Raw genomic sequence first — 12485 nt, 5'->3', positions numbered from 1 at the left:
CTCTGGCAGAAGCTGCTTGTGGCTGGAGGCCCAAAGGTCTGTTTCTGATGGTCACCAGTGCATGTTGTCGAAAACCTTTTAACTCATCCCTACTCCATGGCTGTCTCCTTGCTTTGCTGCAGCTTTGGAGATTGTAACAAAGCAAATTGATCTTAAAAGAGAATGTTTCCCTCTCTGTTTGTTATGGTTTATCATGAAACTTGTTTTTTGTGTTGACATCCTGTGATTTTCTATTCTACTCTCTGAGGTTCAAACTGCTCTGTAGTGTGATGAAATCAATTCAAGAAGTGGAATATTTTCCTGGCTTTGGGTCACAGCTTGTCATTCAGGGGAGGTGGTGGGTTGAGAACCACAGTAGAATGGAAACAGTCATTTCTGTGGGTCAAATGAACAGTCTTTCTATATGAATCTGTTAATCATTTTGAAGAAGCTTCACCATAACCACTGTTAAAATATTTTGTAAGTTGGCATGATATTCACAGATTCAGACTTTCGGTCTCATTAACCCTTCAACAAAACATCAGGACCATGGCCATTTTGGAGAAAATATCCTCGCCTGACTTTTTTTGTCTTAAAGGTGCTGTAGGCAGGATTCCGCATCTCCGCCATCTTGCTTAGGGTTACCTCTGCAAGATGGCGATTTGACCCATCTAAGATGGCCATTTGAAACCCAGCACAGCCAATCCTGTCCTGTTTTCTCTGACATCACTCCCTTACGCAAGTTAAGCCCCTCCCACAAGAACGTGCGACGAATACCCCTCGACCAATCATGGTTAGAACCTCAGGGGCTCTTCTGATTGGTCAAAGATACCTGGAGCTGTGGAGATTCCTTTTCAGCTCAGAACAGAGACAGATGGAAACACTGCGCCCTCATGGTAGTGCAATTATGCTACACTCCTAAAGGATTATCAATGGATACTCTAACATTTAATCCAAAGAAAACACTGAAAAATTAGCACTGACGAGCAAAATCCTGCCTACAGCACCTTTAAGTGCTGCTAATAGACTACCTTTCAATACCCCATAATAATTTAGACCTTGTTTTTTTTGTCTTGAGTTGAACTATCATAAACTGCTATGTGAATAAGGTTCATATGTATGCAGTGAGAGCATTATAACCAGAAATACAATGCAAAAAAATTAGGCGAAAATTTGAATCTTACATTTTATTCAAAAAAAGAAAAAAAAACACACTCAATGAATCAGAATAAGAAAAATAGCTCTTGAAAATGAGTCTTTAGGCCTTTGTGGCCAAGTCTGAGTCCAGTTTTTGAAAGCAAAATGCTCACACGTTGCCTGGGGCTGAGTGGTAACGACTCTTGTAACAAGAGCTCATGGTGCGCTCATGGTGCGCTCTCGATGCGTCCTGATGGTGCGTCTCTGTCAATGCAAAACTGCGCCTCAAGAGAAGTGTCGGTATCCACTGCATTTGCCTGTGACTTTATTTCCACTTCACTGTCGTATCGTTTGTGTTGAAATAAACTTCTTGAATAAAAATAATATTTGTTTGACTGATTACTCATGGTACACGTGCGTAAAAGTTGGTGTTTTCATGATTTATTGCTTGTAGAACTTTCTTGCAACCTTTCTTGCAACCTTGCAAACGCGGGAGAGAATTATCTTGCTGCTACTGACACTCTTTGGAAGGCTTTCCTGGAGTATTAGCGGCTCTGATTGGACAACCGCGGGTCATGTGCCAAAGACGAAGGCTCCACTGAGTAGGTTCCACCTACTTTGAGGTGGTACTGTAAATGATCTGAACAGCGTAGCAAGATGGCGGAACTACGCTCTGAAAGCTTGAAATTTCCCGGTTTTAAGGGGAAAAAAAGCACGTTTCTATCTTTTACGGTTCGAAAACTACAGTTAGTTAAATAAAACTTTGTCGTTGGCGACGCCGTCGCCCCGAGAGGGTTATTAACATACAGAGGATGCCTCTTTTCCTTCCTTTTAAGGTGGACAATATGCTACAAGCTCATTTTTATCAAAAGTATCTGTTTATCACACTGCAGAAATAATGTGCAGTGCTGCAGTGTTCAGGGACCATCTGCAAATTACAAGACTTCAACAGTGAATCCTTTAACCGAAAATCATGGAACTGGTCAGCTGTTCCCTCAATGCAATTGACAAGATTTTTTCACTGAGGAATGCTGGTGTTGGAGAGCTGATTATCTTCCTATTCGTGATGGCAGAACTTCTTAATTGACCATTGGGGTTGCCCTGATCTGTCGAAAACTGAGCAAGATGGCAGCCAGTAATGAGGCCCTGCAGCTGTCGGCTTTGATAAAACACCACTGCATTGCGATCGGAGAGAGAGTGATGGAACTGCATCGGACCGTAACACAGACGGAGGAAATCAATCGTAAGATGGAAGCCCGTTCTGAGGAAGCCCACCGTAGGCTGGATCAGATCTTAGACCAGACTGGTCAGCCCACCACTATATGGATTACATCGCTAATCAGCTCACAGAACTGTTCAAATTTACTCAGACTGCAACCGTGAGAGCTCGGCTAGATGAGATTAGTGAGAACTTGATCACACTAAAGGTGAACTGAAACAAAGACCAGTTAGGACTATAAATTGGTAAAACGTTCATGAATTGAAGATTAAATCATCATAGATTCACGGTATACCAGCCATTTTCCATCTAACTCCCCACATTCACTCCTCAGCTGAGCAAAACTCTACTTTTGGAAAAATGCCCAAGTCTCCCAAACAGTTCCATAAGTCCCCCAGTAATCAGGCTGTGTTTGTTCTTTTTTTTTCAACAAAAAAAGAAAAGAAAAAATACGATCTGATTGCTGTTTGAACATCAGGTATCTGACTGTTCGCTGGAGTTACCTCTGAAACTAACAAGAGGAACAACTGTTCACAGCACTAAGATCCAGCTTCCACAGCACTGGGGCTTTATAACTGGGTTTAGGCTGCTGTCCATGGTCCTGAAATGATGCTATCAAGGTGCAGCCCTGCAGTCATACTGTAGATATTGTTTTAATCCATGTGCTTTTTTCACAATTGTCCAGCCTTACTTGGACCTGGTTTTGGTTCAATTACAAAGTTATTTCATCTCTAAACTGCCTCTTGTCAGAACCGAGTGTGAATCCAAATGCAGACTCCACACAGTCAACACATGAAAGAATTACACACATTAAAGACCAGGCAGCAGATTAACAGGGACAAACCAGGAGCAGTGTGATGTCCAAGCACAAGAGGAGCAGAAATATGAGGTGAGGTATTCAAAGGGAAAATCCAGAGCCAGATCAAAAAATAAACTAAGTAAACTGACACACGCAAAACACAAGGAAGCAGGAACACAAGTTACACTGACGACCAAGCACCAGACAACTGGGGGAAGAAGGCTTCTATACACAAGAAAAGGGGGAGGAGATGAGAGATGATTGGACAATGACATAATTGACTGATTGAAGGAGTGAGGTGAGGTGAGGTGAGGAGGGAACCAGGGAAAGACAAAGCCACAGGAGGCCAGAGGGCAGGACCCACAGGAACCTGACACCTGTGGTCTGAATAAAAACACACCTCAGACTGCAGTGATCAATCATTTAGAAGATTAGTGATAGATATTGCTGGATTTAATGTGTATATGTATTGTGGACTTAAAGGGCAACTCCGGTTTTTTGACACCTGGACCTTATTTCTAGGTGTGTGCATGCTCATATACTCACTCAGACAAACATCGTGCAGCTCGGAGTCCTTCAGAAGTTATTTAGATCCAAACGATGTAGCCGCACTAGCGGGGGTGCCACAGCAATGGAGCGTTAGCGCGGGACATAATCTCTGCAAAGTCGCTCATTTCGGCTGTATTTCTTCATCCATCGCCAGTGTTATCATAAAGTCAGCTCGTCTACCGTCTTCAGGTGGGTCAGCTGAAGAGCTGACAGTTTTCGCTAACTTAGCCACAATTAGCTCGGATGCGAACGTTGCGGAGCTCGTCTCCCCAGCAGAGAGGCACTTTGAGTCGGCCTCGGCTGTCACGGTGCCCCGGCGTCTGACTTCCAGGGGCCAAGTTGGAAAACGGCCCTCAGCTGCTCCACGGAGGCTCCGGACACCCGCGAAGACGCACGGCTCACACGCGGCCGCTGGGCCGCTGGATGTCTCTCCTCGCCGGGAGGAAGCGTATCTCCGCTCCCCGGCAGATGCGCGCTCCGGGCCGGCCGCGGGACGTGCGACGGCCCGGAGCTCTCTCCTTGCCGGGAGGAAGCGTATCTCTGCTCCCTGGCGGAAGCACGTTCCACGCCGGCCGCGGGACGCGCAACGGCCCACCACGCCGCGGCCGGAGCTCTCTCCTCGCTGGGAGGAAGCGTATCTCCGCTTCCCGGCGGATGCACGCCCCGAGCCAGGCCGCGGGACACCGCCGGAGGCCCCCCTTCCGACCGTAAGGCAACCCAGCGCCGATGGAGGAAAAATACAGCCGAAATGAGCGACTTTGCAGAGATTATGTCCCGCGCTAACGCTCCATTGCTGTGGCACCCCCGCTAGTGCGGCTACATCGTTTGGATCTAAATAACTTCTGAAGGACTCCGAGCTGCACGATGTTTGTCTGAGTGAGTATATGAGCATGCACACACCTATAAATAAGGTCCAGGTGTCAAAAAACCGGAGCTGCCCTTTAACCTTAACTATTCCTTTTTGTTGCGCCTGCTTGCGAGCAGAATATGTATTTTACAGTAAGTGGGCGGAGCCTGCCAGCATTGTATCACTAAATCTAATTGGTTCTGGTCCTCTCTCTTGTGATTGTCTTTTTTTTTTTCATCTGTTAGTCTAAGGGTTCAAATACCGGCCGGGGCTCGGGGCCTTTCTGTGTGGAGTTTGCATGTTCTCCCCATGGGTGCGTGGGTTCCCTCCGGGTACTCCGGCTTCCTCCCACGGTCCAAAAACATGCATGGTTAATTGATCACGCTACATTGCCCCTAGGTATGAATGTGTGAGTGAATGGTTGTTTGTCTATATATGTCAGCCCTGCGACAGACTGGCGAACTGTCCAGGGTGTACCCCGCCTTCGCCCACAGCAGCTGGGATCGGCTCCAGCCACCCGCGACCCCGAAAGGGATAAAGCGGTGGAAAATGAATGAATGAATCTGTTAGTCTAATTCATTCAGAAATCAGATTACTCTGTTGAGTAGTAAACGCAGCAGGAATTTATTTCACTAAGTAATCACATTACTCCTGCCCAGAAACACATCAGTTTAACTGCAGAAAGCAGATCCGCCCCCCTAATCACAATACAAAGTCACAAACCTCCCAGGGGGAATAAAGCAAAAAGACAGAAAAAAGAAAGAAAAATACACAGAATTAATACATAAACATCACATTCCACATTATAATAAATGTCAGATTATTAATTATGAATCGTTATTTAAATGCTGTAAAGCACTTTGTATTGCTTTTAATTTATTTGAACGGGGCTCCTTGAATAAAGATGAACTGATTGATTCATTGATTGAATGCTTTTTCACTGCATTTACTGTAAAGTCTCAAAGTGTGTTTCCATTTGTCAAGAGAGAGGACCGTAGTATCACCATTTAGTGATCGAATGGTAACTGGCTCCGACCCAAGGCTCCAGCAGTGGAAGAAGGGGATGAGATGAACAATATAAATCAGCTACATCTGTGAGTGATGAGTCTGAATCACCTCTCAGTATTTTCATTTCTCTTCCCTCCAGAACTACAATGATGCTCTTCCTGCTTCTCCCACTGCTCTAAAGGCCAGACTCAGTGAAGCTCTGGTTATGGAGGAGAGTTCTGGAGCCATTCAGACCTAATGTGATCAGTAGTGTCCGCTGTGTTTCTGAAAGTCAGGCTGCACTGCATTGTAAAAACGACTTTATTCAGGTCCCAGAATGGCAGCACAAGAAAAAAAAAAAAAAAAAAACTCAGCACAACACTTCTCTTTGAGGGGCTTTTGTTCCAATAGGCCTGGTGAATGATGGTCAGGGAAATCTTTTTCTAGGAGGATTGAGCAAGTGACTCTGCCCAAACATGGCCGCCATGCAGGAACCTTCACTTCAGCACATTTTTCCTTTATGTTCCTCAACTTTATTTTTTTCTACAAACAAACAAACAAACAAACAAACAAACCATGTTCTAATCCCAGGCAGATTCTTTAAAGCACACTTGACTCCTCTAATCCAGATCTGGATATGTAGACACAGTGTTCATGATAAACTGATGGAATACAGTAAGAATTTGATTTGGTCTAAAAAGGAACTTAACTTTTACTAAGTCAAAGTGAAGCCTGCCATTTTTCTAAACTTATTCATGGAGTGAAACGCCGTCTGTCAGTGTCTGGATCTGCAACATGGAGGCCAGTTTGAAATTTTCCTGTTAACCAGTGTGTCACAATCAGCAGCAGAATTAAACTAAAGAAAACAATTAAAGGGAAAATAATGTGGAAATAAGATTGATATAAGATTGAAATAAGATGTGTCAAGGAATTGTGGCCTTTGACCCATTGATTTTTTTTTTTTTGTTTGTTTTACATTAACTCTAAAAATTGACTTTTATTTTGAAAAAATCCATAACCTAGCTAACACCTAAACATCATTTTTTTGTTTTTATTGTAATTTATTCTGAACAAGACTTTTATTTTGAAGGATATTTGGTATTTTATTTTGAGGATTTCTGACCTGCTCAGAAATTGACAGGTGAACATGCTGCTGTGGGGATTTGTCTTGTGTGTAGAGAGTTGTTAATTCAATTAATCAGAAAAAGTGATCAAACCCACAAACTGTTACTGAGACATCAGAGGTTTAGTTTAAAGCAGGAGGAAGAGCACTGACTGGTCAAAGTTTGATTGAATGATGAATGATTGGATCAGTCTACTTCCATATATGGTCATTAGCGCTACATGACAGCAGAAAAAAGGTCCTTTCTCGGCAGAAAACTCCTTTCAGTGCTCACAATTTAGGTTATATTTTACAAGAAATCATCATTCAGTCTGTGTGGTTTTCAAAGCAGGAAGACCTTCAGTTCAGACACAAGTATTCAGTTTTTAATTTTCCAACATCTGACTCCATTGTAACCGATGGCAAAATTTTTCATGACAAGATTTCGGTTCAAAATTAAATTTGAAAATGTTTATTTTTATTTATTTATTTATTCATTTTTTACAGTACGTTCTCTTCCGTGATTTAGTATTTTTTTTTAACTCTCTACAACAAATGCCCTCAGAGGACATCATTTTTGTCTGAGGACAGAATTTGAGAAAAACTCCTCATTTTGCAAGGCAAATTGCCAGCTTCCTGTTTGTTTTAATTGAAAAAGTTGCTGTGTGACATTTTTAGGTCTGAAATTTGCATTTATACGAGCATTGGAGCGACAAAAGTCAGCATTACAATATCAATGGGAAACTTGCTCTTCATTGACTCGGTCCCTAAAAATAACAGAGGAGGAGGAGATATAGTTCACACACTGTAATGATTCTGGGTCACATCCAGAGGAACCATAGTCAATGCTGGGCTCTGAAGTTCTTCACACTGTAGATCTTCTACTGGTTCGTCCGTCACTCGCTGCTGGATGACGCTCTAGATCTTGAGGATCTAATCCCCATCATTGTCCTCCCACCTGCAGAGAGATGAGAGGAGATGATCAGAGTCTCTGAAGCAGTGAGGACTTCAGTCCTGTTCAGAGCAGCAGTCAGCAGCTCAGAGCTCATGAAGGACCACCACTGTCAGACCAACACAACAAGCCTGTGGCTCCTCTGATTGGCTGACTGTGTGTCCTCTGCTGTCCAATCCTGAAGCTGCTCAGCGTTCTCCTCTCACAGCCTCACTGAGAGTCAAACACTGGATCTTTGTTCTCACACTGACTGTGTTTAGTCCAAACCTGTTGAAAGCAGCATGGACTCACTCCAACCATCTACTGACCAGAAAGTCTGCAGGCTGCAGTCTGGACTCTGCTGAAGATCAACCAGCTGCTGCACATCTGGAGCCTGCAGCTGGTTGAAACGCAAGTGGAGCTCCTTCAGGTGGGAGGGGTTGGACTTCAGAGCTGAGACCAGAGGAGAACAGCTGATCTTTGACAAACTACAGTTCTCCAACCTGAATAAAGAGAGAAAGCAGCAGAATCAATGAGGAACCAATCAGATGTGTTGATGGAGAAATGAGCAGCTCCACATTACTGAGTCCTGATCAATGAGCTGCTCTGTTGTTGTGGATCTTCATCACACATGTCATCCACATCCACATGTCAGCACAACATTCACACACCATCTCATGCCCACACACACCAGTCACCTGCTGCTGAGCTCAGTCCACTCTCTCACTGCAGGATCAGAGTCTCAGATCTCAGCTGCTGACAAACATTCCTCTTTCTACAACAGGAACAGACAGTCAACTGACCTCAGAGTCTGCAGATGACAGAGTAGACTCTCCAGAAAACCACACAGCTGCTGAGCTCCTGAATCCTGCAGTTGGTTCCCACTCAGGTCCAGATGTTTCAGGAGGGACGGGTTGGACTTCAGAGCTGAGGCCACAAAAGAACAGCTGATTTTTGATAACCAGCAGTTCTTCATCCTGAATAAAGAGAGAAAGAAGTGAGATTAGAGGACAAAGTTTGATGTTGAAGTCATTAAGAGCTGAAGGAGGTCCAGACTGGAGGAGTTTAGAAATATAAAGTCCAAAAAGCTGAAGCCAACAGTGAAGAGAAGAGCTCTTTTCAGACGTATCCCAGATTGCCAGCTAACACAGCAGCTACACACCGAGGATTTTTTCATGGGCACACATGAGCTGAGTTTAAGAAAAAACACCAAACAAATCAAAGTTTACTCTGACTGGACAACTCTTTATTCAACCTGATGGAAATAATTAATTTTATACACCACAGACACACACACACACACACACACACACACACACACACACTTTTGGTGCGTATTTATTAGGAGCTGTGAAATATATATATATTTTTTTCAGAACAATTAATTCAGCCTCTTCCATACATAACTCCAAATCCTTCCACAATATCAGATCATAGTGATCCAAGACGGCTGCCAGCACTGTCTTTGGTTCAGTGGCTTTCAACCACTGGGAAATAAACCAATTTCACCTAATTCAGTCCAAAAAGGTTAATTGGTCTTCCAAGTTATAATCCAAAACAAAAGTTCTTTTCCAAAGACCAGAGTGGTATTTTGTTGTTTACCTGATGGCTTAGGCAGCTGTCAGCTGTCTTCTTCGTGACAAACACTCTGAAGAAGACAGCTGACAGCTGCCGAAACCGTCAAGTAAACAACAAAATAACACTCTGGTCTTTGGAAAAGAACTTTTGTTTTGGTTCACCTAATTCAATTACAGTTTTTCACAATTGCTAAAACACATTTCTTGAAACCTCCATCCATTTTCTCAAAACCTTAAACACAAATCCAAAAATCCAAACTACATTCACAAAACCTCAAACATTTCTGTCAAAATCAAACTATCACCACAAAACCAGTTCTCTTGTGTTCAAAACCACACCATGTGTTCAGATCTTACACACAGCAGGTAAAACCATGTTCACCTCAGATCATTCATTAGACTCTACATGAAATAACTGAGGACACAGCAGCAGTCCACACTCTTGAACCTGCTGGGTTATTTTCCCAACCCGTTTTCTGGGTAGCCCTAGATTTTGTGCAGATTGGATCATTTACCCAAAATTAGGTGAATTGTGTTGACCCAGCAGAGTGAGTTAATGATTTTGTGGGCTGAAGGGAAGAGAAGAATCACCATTTTGAACATTCCTGCAACTCCTTCTCTGTCTCGCATCTGGAGACTTCTGGCAACATACAGAAAACTGGAGTCCTGTGTTTTCACAGAAGATTATTGAAATGGCTAAGAAAGAAAAGACATAAAGTGTCTAAGGTTTTGCAAAAAAAGAGCAGATGGGTTTTAAAGTGTGTTAAAGTTTTTGCCAAAAGAGTGTTTGATTCGAAAAATGAGTTTAGGCCACTGAGAATTTGGCTCAGGCAATGGGGTTTAGTGTTTTAGCAATTGTGAAAAACTGTAAAATGTATGTAATACCCTTCCAAATCAGTAGGTGGCAGTAGGTATCGAACCCGGCTTGTACTTGACTGATGTGCAGATGCAATAAGTGACAGCAAAAGAAGCATTGCTGCTCAAGAGATAGCAGAATTATGGAGAAGTTTTTGAAATGGAAAAATGTTGACACCAAACTGGACCCTGGACAAAATTTGGAACCAGCTAAAGGCCTTAGTAGGAGTGGAGGTAAAAAGAGAAGCGGTGAAAAGCTTTCCAAAAGTACTGTGGTTCAAAGTAAGCCTGGACACAATCTCGAAACTAAAAAAATGTATCTTCAGAACAAAAATGTGAATTATTTTAGTGGCCTATGTGAACACACTAAGGAACAGGCAACGTTGCTGAAATTATCGCTAAACCAAAAAAATCCTTTATTTTAGTTTGTCTGCTTGGTTATTTGTTCTGATTTCACATCAGTTTTAGTGTTTTTAATCAGTTTGAAGACAAACAGTTCCCAAACGGGAAGGTCTATTTCTGCAACATTTCATAAGGAGCTTCCCAACTGCTTTAATGAACTTTAAAATCTATATGAATTCCTCCTGATACAGCCTGACCTCTGCCAGTTAGCCAGAACATCAGCAAGGTTCCATCTGGATCTACACACACACACACACACACACACACACACACACACACACACACACACACACACCACACACACACACAAACACACACAGCAAGTTTAACTCCTCTCAATGATTTCACACCAACAGATTGTAACTGCAGACAGTGAACTGACCTCAGAGTCTCCAGTTTACAGTTTGGACTCTCCAATCCAGCACACAGAATCTTCACTGATGAATCCTCCAGATTATTGTTACTCAGGTCCAGATGTTTCAGATGGGAGGGGTCAGACTTCAGAGCTGAGGAGATCACTTCACAGTGAGATTTAAAGAGTTCAGAGTCAGAAAATCTGTAATGAGACAGAGATAGACAGGAAGTTAATGTGAGAGAGGACACTTCATTGGATTCCTCCTGTTTGACATCAGAGCTTCAGCTTGACTTCTCTGGTTTGACTTTGGCTTCATGTGCACATGAAGGAGAGAACATGGAGTTCCATGGGCTTTGATCATGTCCTGAGTTCAAAATGTTGAAGTGAAGGTGTGGAGTGGGGTTGGATGTCCTGGTTCTTGAAAAACAAACAGTCTGTGAACATCTGTCAGAGGTCTGAGTGACTGAACAGCTCTCATATTTTTACACCTCACTGAAGGACAAAAAGAATCTTCAGCTTAGACTGGTTGTTCTGCGTATCCTCACATGGACTGAACATGTACTGTATAAAACACTTGATCATTGTTGGAGCCCATGGGCTTCATCGTCCACCATCTCCCTCCAGTTCTTATATCCTTTACTTGGTATAAAAAAAGCCACACAACTGACTTTAGATTGTTGCTGATTATTTAAGAACATCCAAATGTCATTTTCATAAGTCTGGACAGAATGGACTCCCCACTGACCTGGCACCTTAAAGTGGTGGGGGAGTTTGAGTGCCCACGTGATCCCAGGAGCTAAGTTGTCCGGGGCTTTATGCCCCTAGTAGAGTCTCCCATGACAAACATGTCCCGGGTGATGGGCCAGACTAAGGGCAGGTCAACAGCCCTTATGAAGAAAGTAAAATCTCGGTCCGTGACGTTGCCTGGTATGACGCAGCCGGGACCCCACCTTGGAGCCAGGCCTGGGGTTGGGGCTCACAAGTGAGTGCCTGGTGGCCAGGCTTTTGCCCGCGGGGCCAGGCCAGGCTCAGCCTGAAGGCGTAACGTAGGCAAACCCTCCGGTGGACCCACCATCCGCCGAGGGAACCGTAGGGGCCGGCTAGGTATAGTCGGGCTCACCTCCACACACAGCCTGGGCTCTTGAACCCAATCCCTCGAGAAGGGCTGGACTCTCCACTTCTCTGGCATTGCCCAGGGTGAGAGGTGATGGGCTGGTGTGGGTTTGCTTATAGCCCCACAGCTCAGCGACCATGTATTGGAGTTCTCGCCAGTGAACAAGAGGGTCACATCTCTGCGCCTTCGGGTTAAGGACAGGTGCCTCACTGTTGTTTCGGCTTACGGGCTGAACAGCAGTGCAGAGTACCCAGGCTTCTTGGAGTCCCTGGGAGGGGTGCTGGACAGTGCTCCATCTGGTGACTCCATTGTTCTACAGAGGGACCTTAACACCTACGTGGGCAGCGACAGTGAGACCTGGAGGGGCGTGATTGGGTCGCGCAACCTCCCCGATCTGAACCCTAGTGGTGTTCTGTTATTGGACTTCTGTGCTGGCCACAGTTTGTCTATAACAAACACCATGTTCGAGCACAGGGGTGTCCATAAGTGCACATGGCACCAGGACACCCTAGGTCAGAGGTCGATGATCAACTATGTTGTCGTGTCATCTGACCTCCGGGCCCGTGTTTTGGACACTGGGGTGAAGAGAGGAGCAGAGCTGTCGACCGATCACCACCTGGTTGTGAGTTGGA

General features: G+C 44.2%; 2 protein-coding genes across 2 annotated transcripts in view; one reads left to right on the top strand and one right to left on the bottom strand.

Moving 5' to 3' along the window:
* The window catches only part of LOC115385939 (NACHT, LRR and PYD domains-containing protein 12-like), a 226843-nt gene that overhangs the window by 32988 nt on the left and 181370 nt on the right, over positions 1 to 12485 (top strand). The gene's annotated exons all lie outside the window — the stretch shown is intronic.
* LOC115385945 (NACHT, LRR and PYD domains-containing protein 12-like) overlaps positions 1 to 12485 on the bottom strand; it is a 39715-nt gene that overhangs the window by 13606 nt on the left and 13624 nt on the right. The window contains exons 6-9 of the mRNA XM_030088070.1: positions 10974 to 10999; positions 10767 to 10917; positions 8354 to 8527; positions 7949 to 8053 (exon numbers count right to left, since the gene is read on the bottom strand). Coding sequence (XP_029943930.1) covers positions 7949 to 8053; positions 8354 to 8527; positions 10767 to 10917; positions 10974 to 10999 — 456 coding nt within the window. The remainder of the gene's footprint in view (positions 1 to 7948; positions 8054 to 8353; positions 8528 to 10766; positions 10918 to 10973; positions 11000 to 12485) is intronic.

This window comes from Salarias fasciatus, chromosome 3, assembly GCF_902148845.1.
Source record: "Salarias fasciatus chromosome 3, fSalaFa1.1, whole genome shotgun sequence".
In the NCBI taxonomy this organism is placed as follows: Eukaryota; Metazoa; Chordata; class Actinopteri; order Blenniiformes; family Blenniidae; genus Salarias; species Salarias fasciatus.
Note: the sequence above shows the minus strand (reverse complement) of the source record. Positions and strands in the feature narration are given on the sequence as shown.